This window comes from Macadamia integrifolia, chromosome 12, assembly GCF_013358625.1.
Source record: "Macadamia integrifolia cultivar HAES 741 chromosome 12, SCU_Mint_v3, whole genome shotgun sequence".
Lineage (NCBI taxonomy): Eukaryota > Viridiplantae > Streptophyta > Magnoliopsida > Proteales > Proteaceae > Macadamia > Macadamia integrifolia.
The window spans coordinates 17,989,082-18,010,447 of NC_056568.1; the positions used below are offsets into that span (position 1 = coordinate 17,989,082).

The window sequence follows — 21,366 nt, forward strand, 5'->3', positions numbered from 1 at the left end:
CAGAAGTTCTACCTCTGATTCCCCCAAAGAATTGAACTCTTTACATCTTCTTCTCCCCTACTATTTTGATATGGCCAAATTACCCCTCCCATTAACCTATTAACCAGTTCTCATCACCTGTGAGCTTCCATCCTTTGATGAGTTCTATTATTTTTTTGATTATTTTCTTATTATATTATTCTTATCATTTAATCATCATTTTTTTTTTCTTCTTCTATGATCAAATTAATGCAATAATTCATGCTTGATGTAATTTTTTAGTTTGTTTGACCTAAATATACTCAAACATAGCAAAAAACAAAAGTAAAAACAAAGATGTGGAAAGTGAAATTTGAGTTTTTCAACTTACCTTTCTTTTGCTGTGTTTAGTTTCAATGGCTAATTTTTTATGCTTCAATTCTTCAACCATCAGTTTTTTTTTTTTTATTTGTGTGTGTGTGTGTGTTTTTTGGATGAATAAATAAATTCATTACCAAGAAGGGAAGAATATACAAGGGTGGAAGAAGAGGAGGGCGGAGGCTAAGCCAAGGCAAAGCCAGCAAACCCAAAACAAACGAAAATTAAAACCAAGCTAGCTAGATCCACAACGAGATCAGCACCTAAAAGAACACCCAGATAGATCCAAACCTAAGGAAGGGGAAAACAAAAACCCAAAAAAAAAAAGAGGGGGGGGCTAGGAAACAGGGGGTGGAGTCAAGTATGGGGAATGGTGTCAATATGCAGATTCCAGGAGGTAATGATTGTATTTTAGAGGTAACATCAAAGTAGATGGCTTTCCAAAACTTATCCAAGGAGCGGGAGTTGGAAGACCATCTACGGATGTTCCTCTCCATCCAGATATGGGTTATGGTAGCAGATAAAGAAAGTTTCCCAATGGTGTGTCGCAGATAGAAGATCCCGAGAAAGTCATGTCAATCCAAATCCATTCTCTGTCAAAGGGGAGGATAGGTTTGGCAGGGAGCCAACATTTAGAGAGAACCAATTTCCAGATGGAGGAAGAAAAAGGATAGGAGAAGAAGAGGTGAGGGATGTCCGGTGTCATGAGTGCGAAGGCAACAGGAAGGGGGGACGGGGATATGGTGGCGGATGAGGAAGGCTTGGGTTGGGGAGACAATTTTAGAAGCATTTCCAAAAAGTCATACTGTGACTAGGGAAGTGACCTTTGAACCAAACAAGGTTACTCCATGGAACCACACGACCCGAGGACCTAATAGAGGATCAAGTAGAGGCAGAAGAGAATATCCCATTGGATGAGGAAAGCTAGATGCACTTGTCTTCTCTACCATTATGGCTAGGAGGGAGAGGAGGGAGAGAGGACCAGAGGTCATGGAGGGGGGGACCAACCAAGAGGGGACAGGATACAGGAAGCAAGATCAGACTTAGGAATGCCAGAGGAGTAAATGGTTCTGGGGGTACACCAGGGAGGAGAGGATACCAGCCGGGTGCTAAGGATCCATGCATAAAGAGGTGGTCTGGCCATTTCCAATAGAAAAGGAGATGGCATTAAGGGCCAAGGGTCTGAGAGAGAATTTTCCTCTAGATCTAGGAACTGTCCGGAGAGATAGGGACAGTCCAGATGGTGTTGGGGAGGCAAACCTTGTCCCAACTGAGAGGGTGAAGAAATCTAGAGGTATTCGAACATTTCCAGAGAAAGGAGCAAAAGATTCCTTCAATGGTCTTGGTTGTAGAAGCAGGAAGGGAGAAAACACCAGACCAATAAAGATACATGGATTGGAGCACCGAACGGATGAGGGTTAGGGGCCTAGCATAGAAGAGCTGCTTGCCTTTCCAGAGCTGGAGCTTCTTTCTCAAGTGATCCAGCATGGGGGAGCAATCATGGGAGGAGAGCCTGGAGGAGATGAGAGGGAGGCCTAGGTACTTGACAGGCAGGGAGCCCAAAGAGAATCCAGTGATACCAAGAAGGCGAGCCTAGGAGTCTGGAGAGACCTCATAGAGAAAGAGGCTCGATTTGAGCAGATTAATACGGAGGCTCGAGAGATTCTCGAAGGATCGGAGAGATTCTATGATGGTGGAAATGGAGAGGGGGTCAGTTTTGGAGAAGATCATAATATCATTAACGGAAACGAGATGGGTGAGTAGATGGGACTTGCATTTGGGGATAGGAGAGATAAGGTGGAGGTCCATGGTAGATTGAATGGATCTGGACAGGACTTCCAAGGAAAGGGAGAAGAGAAAGGGTTGTCTGATTCCTCTCCCAGAGGGAAAATAGCCAACAGGGCTATCATTGACAATAACAGAGAACTTGGAAAAGGAAATAGATGATTGGATCTAGTGGACAAAGGAGGGAGGAAAGGACATGGTGAGAACGACTTTGGAGATGAAGTCCCAACTCAGAGTGTCAAACGCCTTATGAATGCCAATTTTGAGAAGAGCAGCGGAGGGATGAGATTTGTGGTCAAAGCCTCGAACAATCTCATGATAGAGCATGATATTATCTGCCATGCTCTTACCAACAATGAAAGTGGATTGGTTTGGGCTGACCAGGATGTCAATGATTTTTTCAATTCTATTGGATAGAATTTTGGCCACAAATTTATAGAGTAGATTGCAAAGAGAGATTGGCCTGAAGTCATTTATGGAGACCGCCCCTCCTTTTTGGGAATAAGACAGAGGAAGGTATGGTTGACACCACTGATCTGGTTGGGATTTAGGAGGAAGCTCCGGACAACAAGGATTAAGTTATGGCGAACAATGTTCCAACAGGAGAAGACCATATTGAAACCATTCAGGCCAAGGGCTTTATTAGCCTTGTGAGAGAGGATGGCCGACAGGATTTCCTCATTAGAAGGAATAGACTGGAGGCTAGAGAGGTCATCCGGGACAAATTTATTGAGGAGGTGAGGGATGGGAGGTGGGGACACTGAAGGGGGGGGTGGAAGGAAGATGCCTTGGAAGTGGGAAACAACTTAAGCTTTGATGGCCTCCGGATTGAGAATCTCAATACCAGAAGAGGAGGTGAGCTTAGAGATGGAGTTCACATTGTTTCTAGCCTTAAGGGACCTGTGAAAGAAAGCAGTGTTAGTCACTGAGGTCCAGCTATTTGATGCGGGCTTTCTGACGAAGAAAGCTTTCTTCTTTAGGATGGAGAGCTCCGAAGTAGTGGATTTTTCCTCAGCAGTAAGGATGGGGTTGAGGAGATCAGTCTGGATTCTGGCTTGGATGGAGAGAAGCTTGTCACGGCAGGAGATACGGGAGGAGATATTGCCAAAAGTAGAATAGTTCCAGAGCTTGAGAGAGGCTTTGACATTCTTGAGTTTTTTGGCAAAGGCAAGGGGGGGTGGGGAAGGGAAGAGTTGATGGGAATGTTCCAAGCATCTCTCACTAAAAGGAGGAAATCAGGGTGGAAATCCCACATATCAAAGAACTTAACGGGCTTGGGACCAAAGGAGCAGAAGGGAAGGATATGGATGGAGATCGGGCTGTGATCAGAAATCCAAGGCATAAGAGGAGGGAAAGGAATCTAGCCAGGCTTCATTGACAAGAGCTCTATCCAGCTTGCAAGCCACGCGAAGATTGCCAGATCTTCTATTGTGCTAGGAGAGCTTAAATCCCGACCATCTGAGGTCGTTAAGGCTAAGGTCATTAATGCAATCATTAAAAGAGTCGATTGCATGATGGTCAATGGGGTTCCCCCCATGCTTCTTATGACTGAAATAGATGACATTGAAATCAACCACAATGCCCCAAGGACTAGAACTCGTGGATTGGCGAAAGGAACAGAGCTCAGCCCAAAGGGGAAGCTGGTGAGGGTAAGATTATAGGCATAGATGATGGAGAGCTAGCAAATCTGGGTTCCGGAGGGATGAGAGACGAAGAGGTGGATGGTCTGGGCAGAGGAGGAGAGGGCAGTGATAAGGAGAGAGTTGGGATCCCAAAGGACCCAAATTCTGCAATTGGGACTATGGAGACAATTAGATGTAAGACTAGGACGAGGCAATGGAGGAGATGATACGCTGGGCATTAGCTTCGAGAACTCTCGTGATGGAGGGCCAGTAGGGGTAGGGAAGAAAATCTCTGAGATGCTCAGAGTTGCAGGGGATAGGGAGAAATCGCACAAAGAAGGGGGTGGGGGGAAGAAGAATCTCACACAGCCCTCAGGCTCTCAACACTCAAAACTCAATTCATCTTTTCTATTCTCTAATTACTTAATCGGTTACATGGCATAAATAGTAAAAGAAATTCAATATGAAAGGAAAACTACTCTAATTTGGAAACTCAAATTAATTGGAAACTAAATCCTAGCTGCTATCACCTACCTAAGTTGCTAAAATAAAAGATTGCAGGAGAATAAAAATAAAATCCTAAAAGATCCTACTGGTAAAATACCTAAATTTGATCCAATTCATCTCTAACTGAATACCTAGATGGGTTTGGATCAATCCATGGGTGTGTATCTACATCAACTCTCCCGGTGTTGAGAAAAACTCGTCCACGAGTTTTGTAGAATGGGAGAATCAACACCAATCGATCAGCATCCATCCTTGCTTGTATGAAGTCACCATTAAAACCAAGATCGATTGATATGAAATCCACTACGCAAAGTTTATTTATGTAGTGACTCGGAAAATAAAATCGATCGCTTCACTGAAGAGATCAACCGATTTAAAATTTTCCACAAGTGGATTTTCAACTTCCAATGGGGCCATCTCACTTCTACCACTGGTGATTCATCTTCTTGTTTGTCTACCTGTTGCTTGACAGTTGAGATCATGTAGTTGAAGGTAGAGTGTATACAATCAGATGTGACCAATGTTAGGTCTTTGATGTCCTTGCAGTGTTTGTTGCATTTCATCGAACTTCTCTTGTACCAGTTGCATCTGCTGACGAATATCTAATAAAAGATCTAGATCCATCGGTCAAGTTTTGCTATTCAGAATCACTATGGACCCACTATGACAAGGGAACATTTAAGGCAAAAGGGTTAATGGAAAGAGAGTAATTAAATGGAAGATTCGAACAAATGGCAGAATGGTAAATAGATGGAAGTCCTTTAGTGAGTAGCACAATTGTAAATATGGGGAGTTTTACTCAAACATAAAGGAGGTCACGTATGGGTGGGGGGCAAACTTGGAGGCTTAAGAAATTTAAACAAATAGTGATAAGAGAGGTAGGGGTAAATAGGGAAAGAAGAAAATAAATAAAGAGGAAATCGATTAAATGGGGTGGGATTTAATCACCGACAAAACAGGAGTGAAGAAACCTAGTGGGGTTCTTCTCTGTCAAAGCAAATATGGGTTGGCCTGCATCGCTGCAACAGAGGAGAGCCAACGAGAGGAAGGGGACGGAATTCCAAGGCATCAGCAACCAGGTACGATTCTCTCTGTTTCTATCTCTTCACTCTCTTCTTTTCTTCTTCTTGCTCTTTCTTTTCTCCTTCTGTTCTTTTGTTTTCATCTCTTCTTTTATTCTTTCTTCTTCGTCTTCTATTGTTCTTTCTTCTCTTCTCTTCTCTTCTTCTTTAGTCTTTTTTTTTTTGCTGCTGGCGGTAAAGGGGAAGAGGAGGTGGTGGGGGCCTTCTTGTTGTGAATTGAAGGGAGGGATTAGGGCTGGAGTAATCTTTTGTTTTAATATCCATAAAATTATTTTCATTCAAGCGATTTTAACAGCATTCGCACACTTAAAAATTAGTTTGACCGGAGCATAACTTTGTCATTACAACTCAGATTGAAGTAATCTTAGATTTGTTGGAAAACTAGTTTTATGTTATAACTAATACAAAAAGTCTCATGTAAAAATAAAATCATTTTACCATTCAAACTTATTATAAAACAATAGCATTTCTTTAAATGTTGATTTTTTATAACTTAATATGACTAAATGTTAATTTTTTATGATTTAATATGACCAAATGTTGATTTTTAACGATTTGATGTTGCTTAATCTTGATTTTTTATGGTACGAGTTATATATAGCTTATTAAATACTGTTAGAAAATAAAAAAAATAAAAAATAATACTTGGTCGCCTTGTTCACCTTAAGGCAGACACTTTCTCGCCTAAGCGCTTAAACAACCCTCCACCCGCCTTGGTTCACCTTGGCACCGTGACAATTATGATTGAGAGTACATAAGCTCCTCTATATATAGAGGAAATATTAGCTAATAGCAGTCATACCATAACTAGGAGTTAGACTCCAAGTAGGACTAGACATCGCATAATAGGAGTTGGACTTCAAATAGTACTAGACTAGAACCCCAATTGGAGTAGGTAACTAACTAGTCATTCACTAATAGCCACTAATGGGCATGTTACGATCGATGGGCCCAATGGGCCTTATTAAGTGGAGATCGGTTAGCCCACTTTGGGATGGCCTCTCCTCTCGTGGCACTCCATGTTGGATTAGGATCTATATCACATATCTTAAGTATCAGGAAGTATAAGTGTGTATCGATCAATACTTATCAATACAATATGATACACTTCTTTTTCTAAAAAAAATAAAAATAAATATATTGACTGATATGTGTATCAGCCGATATAGTATGATACTAACCAATACTTAAACCTTTAGTGTGACAATCAAATGATAGAGTGTGCCCAACTATGTCCCTAACTACAAATAATTTAAGTATAAACCTTAGGACGACTATACACCAATCATATGTCATGAAAATTAATCGTTGAGTACTTAAGAAAACCATGCCATATCCAATAAATGCTTGGTCAATAGAAGCACGGGAAGATTTGTAAGAGACCATACCATGTTATAGGAGACCTGGTTTAGCTGACCTCAAAACTCCTTGCCATTTATGTCAACTCTGGGCCAAGGACCCCCAGATGCTTGAAGCACCAATCCTCCTACGTAAGGTAAGGGAAGCACATGAGGACACTAAAGGAAATAAACATAAATGGTCAAGTAAGGAGAGAACATACTAATGGGATGAACCATGCCCCATAAAGATCTAGAAAACCCCACTAGAGATGGTGTCTAGGGTCTGTAGTTGGTACGCATGATGCCACCCAGTTATACCCTTAATTGCTTTTCAACTGGATGAAATATCTAAGGAACTCCAGGAAGATGTTTTGGTAGTTGCTAAATAGTGTGTTTCCCAGTAGGAACATGAGGAAACAAAGGGCCTCTTGGTCTAACAACTCTGGAGGTGACTTGTCTATCACCTCTTGGCCTGTATAGATCTCTCTAAACCATAGTTATCACGGTGCCAAGGTAAATCAAGGCGGTGGAGGGTTGTCTAAGCGCTTAGGGCAGAAGGCGCCCGCCTTAAGGCGAATAAGGCGATCAAGTGTTATTTTTTATTTTTTCTATTTTCAAACATTATTTAGTAAGCTATATATACCTTGTATCACAAAAAAATCAAGATTAAGTAACATCGAGTCATTAAAAATCAACATTTAGCCATATTAAATCATAAAAAATTAACATTAAGTCATTAAGTTATAAAAAATCAAAATTTGGAGAAATGCTTTTGTTCTATAATAAGTTTGACTGGTTAAATGATTTTATTTTTACATGAGACTTTTTGTATTAGTTATAATATAAAACCAGCTTTCCAACAAGTATAAGATTACTTAAATCTGAGTTGTAATGACAAAATTATGCTCCGGTCAAACTTATTTTTAAGTGCGAGAATGCTGTTAAAATCACATGAATGAAAATAATTTTATGGATATCAAAATAAAAGATTATTTCACCAGACTTTTGGGTTTTTAATAATGTTTTAACATGATAGAATTTATAAAATTTCCAGAATTGAGAAAAACCCAACATTTAAAAGTTGAAAATCGTCCCTATAACAAAAATCCAGTTTTTGTTCTTGGACTGGGGGGTTGACTTTTTATCCGTTTGGAATTTGATTTTTAAACTATTTTTATTGGATTTAAATGGGAGTATTTTCTTATATATGAATAATATCTTAAGTAAATAAAATAACAAATATAAAAAACATTTACTTAAAACACAAAGTTGCATGCAGTGCAAGAAGGCGACTGTCACTTAGGACCCAGGCAAACCGCCTGGACGCCTAGGCGACGCCTTGACAACTATGCTCTAAACCACTATGCAGGTGGTTTGTTCAACGCGAGCCTCTTGCCAAGTAGTTCCCCCTTAAGCTCTAAGTCTCCCTTGTACTCTTTTATTCTTAAGAACTATAAGGCTCCCCTCGAAGTGTAGATCAATGAGGGCAAAGAAGCATGGATGGGTGATGGCCATCTCACCACAAAAAAGTTGAAATGTGTGGTTAGTGGGCCACCATTTCTCTATGAAGGCATAAATGAGGGACATGGTTCAAGATCTCGATGAGATTACCATGATCTCGCTAATATCTCGTTTTTTCAAAAAGGTGAGATGAGATGCATGGCGAGATATAAATTGTACAAAAACTCAACTGAGATCTCGCCTCTCTTTCTCCTTTTTTGGAAAAGAAAAAAAAAATAAACACCAAGGAGCAAGGATTTAGGTGCTTTTGCTTGAGGAACTCCATTCCTACACTCATTGAAGTTTAAAGAGTAGAGAATGTTACCTCCTCATTCATATTTGAAGTTACTTTTCTTATATATGATGTCTTTTAAATTCTTATGATTATATTGTCACGTGTTGATTGTGAAATGTGGATTGTGGGATAGAGCATACTAGCCTAAGGTCCAAAGAGTCAGAGACTACTTGTATAGGGTACAAAGTCAAAATAAAATTTTAGGTTTGATTTTTAAAAAACCGATTTTCTATTGTTTTAAAAGGCCTAAAATAGGGTAAATATCAACTTTCAGGGGCTACAAAGACCATATAGCCACCGAGACCAACCACTGAGTCGATCGGGAAAAAATACATTATCTCGGTGAGATCTCTCTTTTTTGGATTAGCAAGATGGGGGGCGAGAGCGAGATCTTAAACCTTAATGAGGGAAAGGTTTCGTTTGATAGTTTAGGGTTTTACTCCCCTGTGCCTACTAAATATCATAGTTTTTAAGGCGCTAGTAAGGCGACGCCTTAGCAGCGCCTTGGCGCTGATGCAGTCTAGAGATGGTAACGCCTTAGCAGCGCCTTAACGCTGATGCGGTCTAGAGATGGTAAGGCAGTGCTCTGCCTTATGTGAAGTGGCACCTTATGAGTTTTTTTTTTTTTTAAACACATTTTAAAATTCCTTAATGAAGATTCCAAATATAGATTTTTTATTAATAGGTGTATGGTTTTGTTAACACTTGAGATGTATGGGATCAACTTTACTCCATCAAAAATAACAAAAACACGATTCACAAATAGGGTTTGGATTTTGTCAAGGGTTTTAAGAAAGGGCTTTGAGAAGGAATCAAGGAACAAGGAAGAACCATTGATCCAGGCCACCATTTTGCTCCGGTAGTGGTGAGCTTCATTATTCTTTGACGGGAGTAGAAATATAGTGGATGACCTTAGGACTTAGGCATTCATTTTGGCATCATAGAGGTAATTATAATAAATACTTGTATTTTTTATGTCTTCTTTTCTTTATATTTATAATTTTGTTTCATAATTATGTATTTATATTATATGTTAATATGTTATGATGATTGATGATTGATGAAGATGAACTTAGTTTATTCACTTTATTGATTTGTTTTCTTGATGAATATCTTACATTGGTATGAATATGAACCTTGAATATTTATTTAACATATGAGAAATATGATTCAACTAGGATTTGAGCCAAATAGATTGGTTTTATAAAAAAATTACACAGGAACACTTTAGTCGATAAGGCGACGCTTTATGCCCGCCTTATCACTAAGGCGCTCTGAAAGACCCTCAAACACCTCCGTCGCCTTACCGTCTTAAAAACTATGCTAAATATTAATATCTCCTAACCTTTTCTTTAACGTGTAGCGGGTTTGCATCTAGTGAGATTTTTCAACCTTTAGTTCTTTTTTGGAATTTCTAACCCCATGATTTGTTGAGTTTCAGAGAATACTTATTATTTTATGAAACTGTTGAGAAATTGGGAACACCGGTTTTACAGGGTGGACCTAGTGCCTAACACCTTTCCATGTATAATTGTGGATGCCATTTTGACCGCAATATCGATGCTCCCTCTTCTCTGTCAAAACTGATGAAACAAACAAAATGGGTCAAAATTTTGACTGCAATATCAGCGAAACGAATTTTCTACCGAAACATTATGTTTCTATATATCGCATGCCATTTCATATTGACATCTGTAAAGAAACTGAAATATTTCGCAAATTTTCGGCCAAAGCTGGTACTATGGCTGCAAGAGGAGCTAATTCAATCTCCTCCAATCTTCATATCACTCTTATTGAAGTTGATCTTTATTGCCAAAATCCCTTAAAGCAACCTCACAAAGAGCCTAAGATATATGCCTGTGAGGTGCCTTACAAAGAATCAGTGTATCGTCAGTGTACTAAAAATGCATTATTTGTGGCTCACCGTTCATAGTGCTAAACCTGTAAGAATTTTATTGAGATTACCGCCACAAACAGCAATGAGTATGGGGATACATGAACTCTTGCCGGATCTGCCTGGTCCTTTTAAAATTCCCTATATAGCTGACCCATTTAACACAATTGGAAAAGATACCATGGAGATGCAAAATCTGGTCCTGCTTTTTTTTTTTTACATCTGGAAGCCATCAGTATAAGGATCTCCAACAGGAAATTGTGGTTGGTGTGGTCATAAGCTTTTTCAAAGTCTTGCTTACATACCACCCCTGCAGAACCCTCTCTCAATTGCTTGCGAATTAACTCTTTTTCTGTTAATACACCATTGAGAATCTCACTTGATAAAGGTTTGTTTTGTGTTCAGTAATTCTGTAATTGTGACATCTAAGTAGTAAATTTGTACCTTTTAAGTTTAAAGTATCTCTGATACGATACGATACCCCTCCGATACATATCTTAAATTTAACTGACCGATACGACGACTGATACCGATACTTTAATCCTTGATTTTAAAATATCTTAGCGTATCTCCGATACAATACGATACCCTCCGATACATATCTTAAATTTAACCAACCGATACGATGACTGATACCGATACTTTAATCCTTGAATAAGGAAACTATGAGACTAGGGTAAGCTGAAACGATTCCTTCACCTGTTTTTTCGCATATCTCATTTATTCTGTTCTGATTCTGATCTCTAAACTTAAATCTGTGTACCTGCAGCTTGGACACTTTCCCATATGCAGGAACAACCACAACATGTGAATCTTTGTACATGGGGGTTCCATGTGTCACTATGGAAGGTTCAGTGCATGCTCATAATGTTGGTGTGACTCTTCTCAGTAAAATTGGTGAGCATCTTTTTTTTCTACACCTTATCTTGATGTCCCTTTTTAACTGGTGTTCTTAGAAAATTCAAGAATTTTCACTCAAAAGCACTGAAAGATTTCCTATTGGATATGGACCAAATTTGATTGAAATAGGACTAGCGGTCGTATAAAATTATGAAGTTACCCCCAAATTGCTGGGAGGTTTTGATTTGGCCCAGATCAAGAATTTGAACACAATTTGATCCCTTCTGTTAGATTGTTTTGGATGACTGAATTTGTTTTCATCTGCATCCTGGAAACTTGCTATTGTGGCATTATCTTTATTGCTACATGGTTGTTGCCACAATTTTTTTTTTTTTGGAATAATCACATGTATAAAATTTGTTATGCGTTTAGTAGAAATTGAAATTATAATCTACTTCACTACTGTGATTATATTTCTCCTGGGAAACCTTACCACAGGAGCACCTTTTGTGTGTAGGAACCCTGAAAAAATTACATACACTTCCACATTGACAGGCTCTCTCTCTCTCTCTCTCTCTCTCTCTCTCTCTGTCTCTAAACTTGACTGGTTGCTGTACAACACTACAACCTTCTTGAAAGTGCAGCTGGTGACAGTCATTATTCTTTAAATGCTAAATGTGGGATATAGAAGCTTTTTGTTTCAGTGGTTTGGCAGTTCTGAGGTTCTCTAAGATTAAAGTTATATTGTCCCTGAGTACATTTATCCCATATTCCTTGTTGATTTTGATGCAGTCAAACACGCAAAGTGTAAATTGTTTATGATTTAATTTAATCAAATTCATTTAATTGTAAAATTGTCCAGTAAGGTCAACGGTTTCCATAATTATGCTGTTCAAAATCTGATACTTAGATGACAAGGTTTGAAAGAACCACCACCTAAAGTGGGTGAAAACGACCTCACCACTAATCCCACAAGCCTGAGTTATTTCTTAAATATGATCTGTAAACTGTGGTAGTCCTGTCTTTTCATAGTCTTCAGACAAGATGGTTAGACAGTTGACCATTGGTCTCTGTGCTGTGTTTACAAATATTTCTTAATAGGATCAGCATACCTGGCCTTTTTCCAGATTGGCTGTTCTTAAAATTCAATAGATGGAATTTCTTGTTATCTATATGTAACTTCTTAATTTCTCTGAAAACTCCTCGGACCATGAACTTTATGTGCTTCTGCCTTTAATGGTTTTTCTGTGTGAGCTTACTGCTTTATAATATTTTCTAATATTTGGGGAGTTCATTGATTTCCATACAGGTTTGGCGCATCTGATTGCCAAAACTGAAGATGAGTATGTCCAGTTGGCACTGGAGTTGGCCTCTGATTTTCCGGCTCTCTCAAACCTGAGGATGAGTCTCCGGAATCTCATGATGAAGTCCCCCGTCTGTGATGGATCAAACTTCACCCTGGGTTTAGAGGCAACATATCGGAACTTATGGCATAGGTACTGTAGAGGTGACGTGCCATCCTTAAGGCACATGGAAATGCTACTGCAGCAACAGATGCCTGAAGAGCCACCTGTGAAATTATCAGAACCCACAAAGATCACAACCCCAAAGGAAAATCCTCCAGTATCCATCAAGACTAATGGCTTTGTGCAGCCATCAGAATGAACATCGCCACTCCTGTTAGAAGGTCAGATAATGTATACCAAATCCGGAAAAGCGAGATGAGATTACCCTGTTTCGTGGGTGCAAACCATGTGGGGTGATATTGCATGATTGGTGGGATATATTACGCGGCATCTTTGGAAGAGTGTAATCTGTCATTGCCTTTGCGCTGAGTCGCCTCCTACTTCTATGTACATGGACAGTGCCGTTTGTCCAATGCATCACCCTTTGGGAAGGAAATACTGCAGTAACCAATCTTGATGGTTCTGCAAAATTGAATTATGAATGATATAGGAATAGAGGTGACGTTGGAAGCCCATCAAGGTAAGATTTTAATGTAGGGGTTTCCCCTGATCATGTAATAGTGGTTTGTAAATTAAAAGTTATTTGTTTAATTCAGTGGTTGGTTACTTTAGGGATTGGCATATTAAGGTTCGATCACATGGAAGGGAAAAGAATGTTATAGTTCCTACTGTAATTACTTCCCCTCCTTAATCTTATTGAAGTGAGCCTGTATTTTGTTCATTCACCTTGGCTGATCAGGATCTGTTGAAGTGGTTTTTCTTGCCATTTTGAGGATAGTAGCAAGCCATGTATTGAACCTGGAAGCTGGCCTCAAAAAAGGTTCAGTTGACCCATGTGTGCAAAATCAAAACCCTCTGAAAAATGCCTGGTCGAGGGGGCTGTCATTGTTATTGACAAGGAATGCTTACATGAACCTCTCTAGCCGGGGAGGTTCCACTGCAAGCCAAACCACGAAGGGTGATTCGAGGTGAATAAAGGCAAAGAGGACAAATACATTGCAACCTAATCCATGCACCCCCCTTTCATTGAGTTCCCTGCCTGGCTCACTAGGCTGTTCGCCTACCAAGCATTTACCTGCTACTCCTGCGATCTGCTTGGATGGCGGAGTGCTCGTCATCTGCTAAGCCCCTTCCAACTTAAGTTAGGTAAAAAAAAAAAAAAACCCCACACAATTTTGGGGTATGACAGTCAAGATCCAAGTTTCAGTTTAATCTGTATCTCTGTTACTCCATTTGGTTGCGAGGGAAATGAAATGAAATTTTCATATCTAAAAAAGAAATTTTTGTTAATGGTTGACCAGAAGGATGCAAGGTTTTAAGATTGATATGGAGGTCAACACCACTTATGGCTTAAACTGTGATGTGGAAAATAACAACTTCAGTTGTCATGCATGATTGTGCAACTTAAAAGCGTCATGTTCGATAAAAGTGATGACTAAATGTTTCAAATAAAGTCCTCGCCCCTATCATATTTCTTGAACAAATCAAACTAGTTTGGTTGAATTGGAAAACATTGAGGGCATTTCAAGCTTCAAGGTTGCCTTCACATTATGACTTGCTTAATCACAAATCTCAGCTAAATAAATTGTAAAATTAGTCAATTAACTCAGACCAAAGTTTAGCTGAATTTTTTTAAAATTTCAATTCGGTCACTGCTTTGCTCCCAACAAACCAAACACCCTACCCTTTCTTAGTGGGATCTCAACTCTTTTTAAGTAAAGAATTTTTTCTCAGTAAGAGCAAATTTATTCAAGACATCCAGGAGCCACATATCCTAAAGCCAAAAAGTGGAATTTGGCAAATCCTTCATGTACAAAAGTGGCAAGGCCTTCCAGGTTAGAGAAATAACAGAGGTAATTACATTAAAATATAAAACCAAGTGTCGAGAGTAATCGTTCCGAGTTGTTGATGAGATTGACAAGCTCTTGGTTGTCTAATCAACCTGAATGCTATCAATACATTCAGTAATTGATTGAAGCAAGGAGGAGCAAACTACGAGTGCTTCTTCAGAGAGAACAAAGGAGAAAGAAGCTGGTTCTGAAACTGCGAAAAGACAGGAACCAGCATGGTCATGGTCATGGTCATGTCCATGGCCATGTAGGGCAGTTGAGGAAGACGCGGCATCACAATTAACCTTGAAATAACCCATAGGAGAGTGAGGCTGAGGCTAGGTAGGTGCAATCAGTTGTGAATTCATGGATGAATTCTGATATTCCATGTGGTCTTTTTGAGCAATTGCAGCCACCTCTATAGGCTGGGGACCATTCCTTCCTCTTAAATATCATATTGTTTCTTACTAACCAAATATACCAACATACAAAGAAGCACAACCTGTTACCTCCCGAAATATGCTTTTGGATCCAACATGAATGGAGTCCCAATTTTGTATCTAAAGATGGAGTTTTGGGGAGGGTATGGAAGCTCCAAATGTGCTCCCAGACCACATCTTGAACCTATCTCCAATGAGTATGGTGTGATGTTGATGCCGGTTGCGGGGTAGATTGAAGAACTTGATTTGATAAGAAGTGGTAAGCGGATTTTACGCGGAAAAAAAGAAAAAGAAAAAACTCGTTCTTTGCAGTGCTCCACACCTGATCAGAATTTTCTTAATGGCACATGCATCTGATTAGTGAGAAACAACTCGGGGGAGTCTGATACACACTCACCCGATCTCCAGGAAGTGCCGAGATCAAGGCTCGCCCCTCCAAGCCGGTGATTTCCTACCTTGATCAAAGGCAAAACTCGAAATAAAAGAGATGGGGTTGTAGGGGAGGGTAGTACCTACCTCTGGCAACAAGGTGCAAAGCCGGGAGCTCAGCCTTCTTCTTCTCCTTCTTCCCTTTCTTCCTTTCTCTTCTCTTTTCTCCATCTCTCACGTTTTGGACAAGTGAGAAGTGAGAAATGAACTCACTTCTCTTATTTATAGTAAGTGAGGAACTTAAGGTCCGTTTGATTGGACACTTGTCCAACTCAAGTAGGTTAAGACGACATTTGGGACACACGGGTCCACCTCCTTAGATTCATAGAGGTACAAGTCATGGGGAAGGGTGTAAGGGAGTGTGAGAGGTTACTTAGGGCATGCCATAATGCGTGTAGCGGGGCCCACGAGCATAGAAACCCAACCAGCAGCATGAGGGCCATTGGATTCAGGGTCACCGGATTTAGCCCAGGTGCTTCTAGTGGCCTTGTTGTCCCCATGTGGTCACTCCATGGGGGGTTGCCCTAGGATATGTACATGGTCCTCCAACAGTTTTGATGCGTGCCGGGACTCGAGTGTAGAGGTACGAATTCACGTGCCACTTAGAGTCAGAAGGTTTGAATCCCCTCTAGTTAGATAGGCATGAAATGCACAGGCAAGTAAGATCATCCCCTCCCTTTTTGCAATGGGCTACCGCGAGCCAGAACCCATTGGTACCCCCGTGTGGGGGTACACGGATCTATCACAGGTTTAAATTTAACCGGGTTAGGGCACGGGTGTAACAAGCCCTCTTTATTTATAATAGAGATAAAGGAATATTCTAAGTATACTACAAGTATATTCTAGAGAATATTACAGGAATATAGACCATAACCCTAATGGACTTAAGGACCTATTTGGTAGAACTCTAGAATACCTGTAAACCCATTATTACAACACTCCCCCTCAAGTTGGTGCATGAAATGCCCAATTTGCTAACAGTAGGCACAGACAACTTACTACTGAGACTCTTAGTCAAGATATCAGCTAACTGGGCCTCACAAGGTACAAATGGAATACATATGATGTCCCGCTTCAGCTTCATTTGATGAAGTGATGGTCAATCTCTACATACTTCATGCTGTCATACTGAACTGGATTGTGAACTAAGTTGATCGCAAACTTATTGTCACAATATAGTCGCATCGGTAAACTAATAGAGACATACAAATCCAGAAGAAGACCTTGAAGCCATAGTAGTTCACAAATACCTTGAGCCATGACTCGAAACTCAGCTTCAGCACTAGATCTCATAACCACTACTTACTTCTTGCTCTGCCATGTAACAAGATTACCTCCTACCATGATACAATATCTAGAAGTAGAACTCCAATCATTAGGACAACTGATCCAATCGGCATTAGTGAATGCCTCCACACGCAAATGGCCATGAGGAGAGAATAGGACACCTTGTTGAGGTGCTAACTTCAGGTATCTCAAGATGCAATATGCAGCCTCCAAATGAATAGAGTGTGGATCATGTATATATTGGCTTAACAAGCTAACTACAAATGCAATGTCAAGGTGAGTATATAGGTAGATGAGACGATTGATTAGCCTCTGATAGCTACCCTTGTCCACTGGTTCTCCATCTCTCTCCTTGAGGTGAGAATTAGGCACTAATGGAGTATCAACAGCCTTGCATCCAAGTAATCCTATTTCAGAGAGAAGGTCAAGAGTATACTTTCTCTAAGACAGAAAGATACCTTGAGCAGAATAGGCTACTTTAATACCCAAAAAATATATGAACTTCCCCAAGTCCTTGATCTCGAACTCAGTTTCCAAGTAAGCTTTGAGATGAGCAATCTCACGTGTGTCACTGCCAGTTATCACTATGTCATCTACATATACTATAAGAGTAGTAATGTGCTCCCTGACTTCTTGATAAATAGAGTATGATTAACACTACTCTGTCTGTAACCTATGGCAATCATTGCCTTATGGAATCATCTAAACCAAGCTCACAGGGACTACTTCAACCCATATAATGCCCACTTTAACTTAGACACCTTGCCCTGAGTCTGTTGAGTGGAGAAACCATTAGGCATATCCATATATACCTCATCTTCCAACTCACCATGAAGAAAGACATTCTTCACATTGAGTTGTTGTAGATCCCAACCACGGTTGACAACACATGATATGATGACCCTCATAGTGTTCATTTTGGCCACTGGTGCAAAAGTTTCCTGATAGTTTATGCCATATGTCTGAGTGAACCCTTTTGCAACCGGTCTAGTCTTATACCTATGCACAGAGCCACATGTGGATTGTTTCATAGTGAAAATCCAATTGTAGCCAACTGTTTTCTTCCCTGATAGAAGTTGAAAAAGCTCCCATACTATTGTTCTTCTCAAATGCCCTCATTTCCTCATGCATTGCTTCTTTCCACTTTGGATCACCAAGAGCTTCCTGCCAGTTATGGGTAACAGAAATATACACCAAGGAGGAATAAAGGAATAGAAAGAAGACAAACTCTTATAGGAGAAAATAATAGAAATAGGATGTTTAGTACATTCCCGTTGAAGTTTACAAACAACTGTAGGTAAATCAAGGGATGGAAAAGTAGGAAGGGACTTACCAGCACTAACAAGACTTGGTTCTGTAGCATGCGACTGGCTTGGTGCAGTGATGGGTTTGCTTATGACAACAGTGCTCAAACACCTGAGTGGATCTAGTCAGTTGTTCTCTCTTAGCTGGAATAGTTGGTTCCCCCTGGGTTGAAATAGTCGACTGCTCCCCCTAGGCATAAATAAACTCTAGTTCCCCCTAGGAAGAAATGGGCGTTGACTCCCCCTGGGTGAAACCTTTCACTTCCAATGGAGCAATTGGTGGCACATCTTCAACTCTAGGCAACTCCCCCTGAAGAGGTGCAAGATAGTAGGCAACAGATTCATGGAACACCACATCCATAGTCAGATAATACTTCCTTGTGGGATGATGATAATATCGGTACACCTTCTGAGTGGGAGAGCACCTAAGAAAGATGCAAGGAAGAACCCTAGCATCAAACTTCCCATGTTGCTGATGATTTCTTGCAAAGACGACGTACAACAAAGGAAGTAGAACCCTTGAGGATCTCAACAAGACAACGAGTTCCCAATACCCGAGATATAGGCAATTTATCAAATAAGATGCAGATAACACTACATCACTCCAATATTGTGGTGGAACATGTGTCTCAAGCATCAGGCACCGAGCCACCTCCAATAGGTGGCGATTCTTCCTCTCTGCAATGCCATTCTGACCAGCCATGTCCACATAACTAGTTTGATGTATAATACCTTGATCAGCTATATACACCTAAAATTCTCTATTAGTGTACTCAGTGCAATTATTAGTCCAGAGTATCCAAACCTTAGCATTAAATTGAGTCTAAACCATCTTATGGAACTATTTAAAACAAGGAAAGTCATCGCTCTTCTGACGCAGTAGATAAACCCAAGTAGTACAACTAAAGCAGTCAATAAATGTCACAAGCCATCGAGGTCCAGTAATAGAGGCATGACGGGATGGTCCCCACACATCAGAAAGGATCAAAGAAAATGGAATTAAACTTCTATTATCAAAAATAGGATAATGTTTGAATTTTAAAAGTAACTGCAAGTGTATGGATCAGTGTAGCTAACGGTTCAAACATAAGGAGAGCAACTACTTTATTTTAAGCTTCTTTTAGTAATGTGGAAGTGTAACTATTGATTATGGTGATCTACTTCTAACTACCGGCCTATAACAAATGCATCTAGAAACATCCTAACCAACACATCTAGGGGAATTGGAATTAAAATTATAATAAAATGGAATGACCTAACCATCCATAGCTAACCCTAACCATTCGTCATCCAAGAATTTAAATACTCAAACCACGCAATTAAAAAGAAAATAACTGAGAGTAAAAGTGTTGAAATAAAAAGTGTTAAAAAGTAAATAAATAAAATAAAAAGGAGAATAAAGCTAGAGAGAGGCTCACAAGTAGGTATCTCTACTTAGCCTGAGGGATGCACCATAAATAATATGAGCTTCCTTACTTGACCAGAGAGTACTCTTACAAGGGTTTTTCTACTTGGCTTAAGGAGAAGGGATGCAATATAAATATTCAAAGCAAAATGATGGATCCATAGCTAGAGAGAGGCAAAGCCAACACATGCATCTAGCCATGAACCTTGAGGGAAAGGGAGAGCAATAATGTAAAACTGAAAATTTAAAACCTAACTTAAGAATGAAAGGATAGTAAGAAGAGGGAATGAGAGGGGGGTGAGAAGACTTATGAAGAAGTCTACTTACCTAAACTTCAATCCTTGAACTAAAAACTTGATTTATTTGAGATACTACCATCCCTAAAAACCAAATCTGAACTAAATAAAATCTGAAATTGTTAGGCCTGGAGAAAATAAATCATGAATTGAAAAACTAAACTTGATCCACAACTTATTCTTGTCACCTAGAAGTAAGTCTGGAACTAGAAATTAAAATTATTACACCTTTACATAACTTGAATAACATAAACCATAAAAGTAAAAGACTTGCATTAATGAAACCAAATTAAAAAAGTATTAAAGCAAAAACAAAGAACTAAAACTAGAACTAGATGGAGAGCATAATGAAAACTAGAGAAAAAGAGAGGAAGAGAGGTACACCCCTTTAGGGTTTAGTGGAGTCCCTTTTATAAGGAATAGGGGAGAGAGGAGGACATCAAAGAGTGGATCCCCTTGGACGATTTTGTGGTGAGGTGGAGGGAGGAGAATGGAGAAAAAATAGGAAATATTCTTATTTCCCTATCTTTTTTTCTTTTTTTTTTTTTCTTCTTTCTTATTTTTTCTGTTTATTTTTTCTCTCTCTTCTTCAAACTTGCACACAACCCTCTTGGCCGAATTTTATAGCAGCCAAGAGGTTCGAACTTGAGACCTCCTGGTGAACAAGGAATTTTTGCATACCACAACTCACCAACTACACTAGGATGTGCTTATCAGAATTTTCCCACACTTAGACTTTGCTAGTCCTCAAGCAAAACAACAAGCAAAAGAATAAAAAATAAATAACAAAAAACCCAACTTACTTTCGTAGGAATCACGGTTGCACTTAGCATGTTCAACAAGCCTTTAAACCCCTAGGTCACCCCTAGTGGACGAGTGATGTCTCGTGGGTGTTTATAGTGAATATACACCCAAAATAAAAATATAAAAAAAATAAAAACAAATCTTACCCTTGGCTAAAGGTAATGGTTATACCGATCTGAAGCAAAGATAATTCCTCTTACACTCGATCTAGGGACCCCCACACTTAAATTTTTATTACCCCATATCAATTTTAGGCATAAACATATTTCTTAATTTGGAATTCACCTTGTCTCTTTCAAAACATCTTTGTCTTAAGGCAAGACCACTGAAGTAATAGGGAACCAAGGACTAAGGCGTTGGAGTGTTTTTGACCAAACATGTTACCAAGGCATTGATGACATTTGCATATACTTTCCTGCTGTGTGGTTTTCTTTCTAATTTTTTTTTTTTTATAATAAACTCTATCCTACTCCACTACTGTTGGCCTGAATGACATAGTAGAGCAAACACCAGACACCCAAGTTACTATATAGCTTCTCTTTTTGTATATGCCCGCATAGACAGTAATGCTAGAGTTCTTTTAGAAGTTTCCTTCCTAGGAATTTTGATCAAGACACCACGCTCTCTGAGGCGCAATGCCCTATCTAATTCTATGGAAATCAACTCTTACTTTTCATTTATATCACTTTCTACACTTCATTTAAAATTGTGTATTTGTCAACTCATGCCAATCTAAAAAGAAACTCAACTCCAAATTAAGAGTACAAGGAATCCACAGACTTACATATAGTCTAACACCGTAAAACAAGGGTTCCTTATTTTTCAAAAGAAAGTCCTACCTTAAGACACAAACTTGTTTCTTTTTTCTCAATAGGGTTTTTATGCGTTCAAGATGGGTGCCTTAA

The 21,366-nt window shown here is 39.5% G+C and overlaps 1 protein-coding gene across 4 annotated transcripts in view; it reads left to right on the forward strand.

The window, feature by feature from the left end:
- Nucleotides 1-13,388, forward strand: part of LOC122057098 (probable UDP-N-acetylglucosamine--peptide N-acetylglucosaminyltransferase SPINDLY) — a 79,110-nt gene extending 65,722 nt beyond the window's left edge. For all 4 annotated transcript variants that reach the window (XM_042619100.1, XM_042619103.1, XM_042619101.1 and 1 more), the window contains 2 exons: nt 11,131-11,258; nt 12,511-13,388. In XM_042619100.1, the coding sequence (XP_042475034.1) occupies nt 11,131-11,258; nt 12,511-12,866 (484 nt within the window). In that variant the 3' untranslated portion in view covers nt 12,867-13,388. The remainder of the gene's footprint in view (nt 1-11,130; nt 11,259-12,510) is intronic.
- The last annotated feature ends 7,978 nt before the right edge of the window (nt 13,389-21,366 follow it).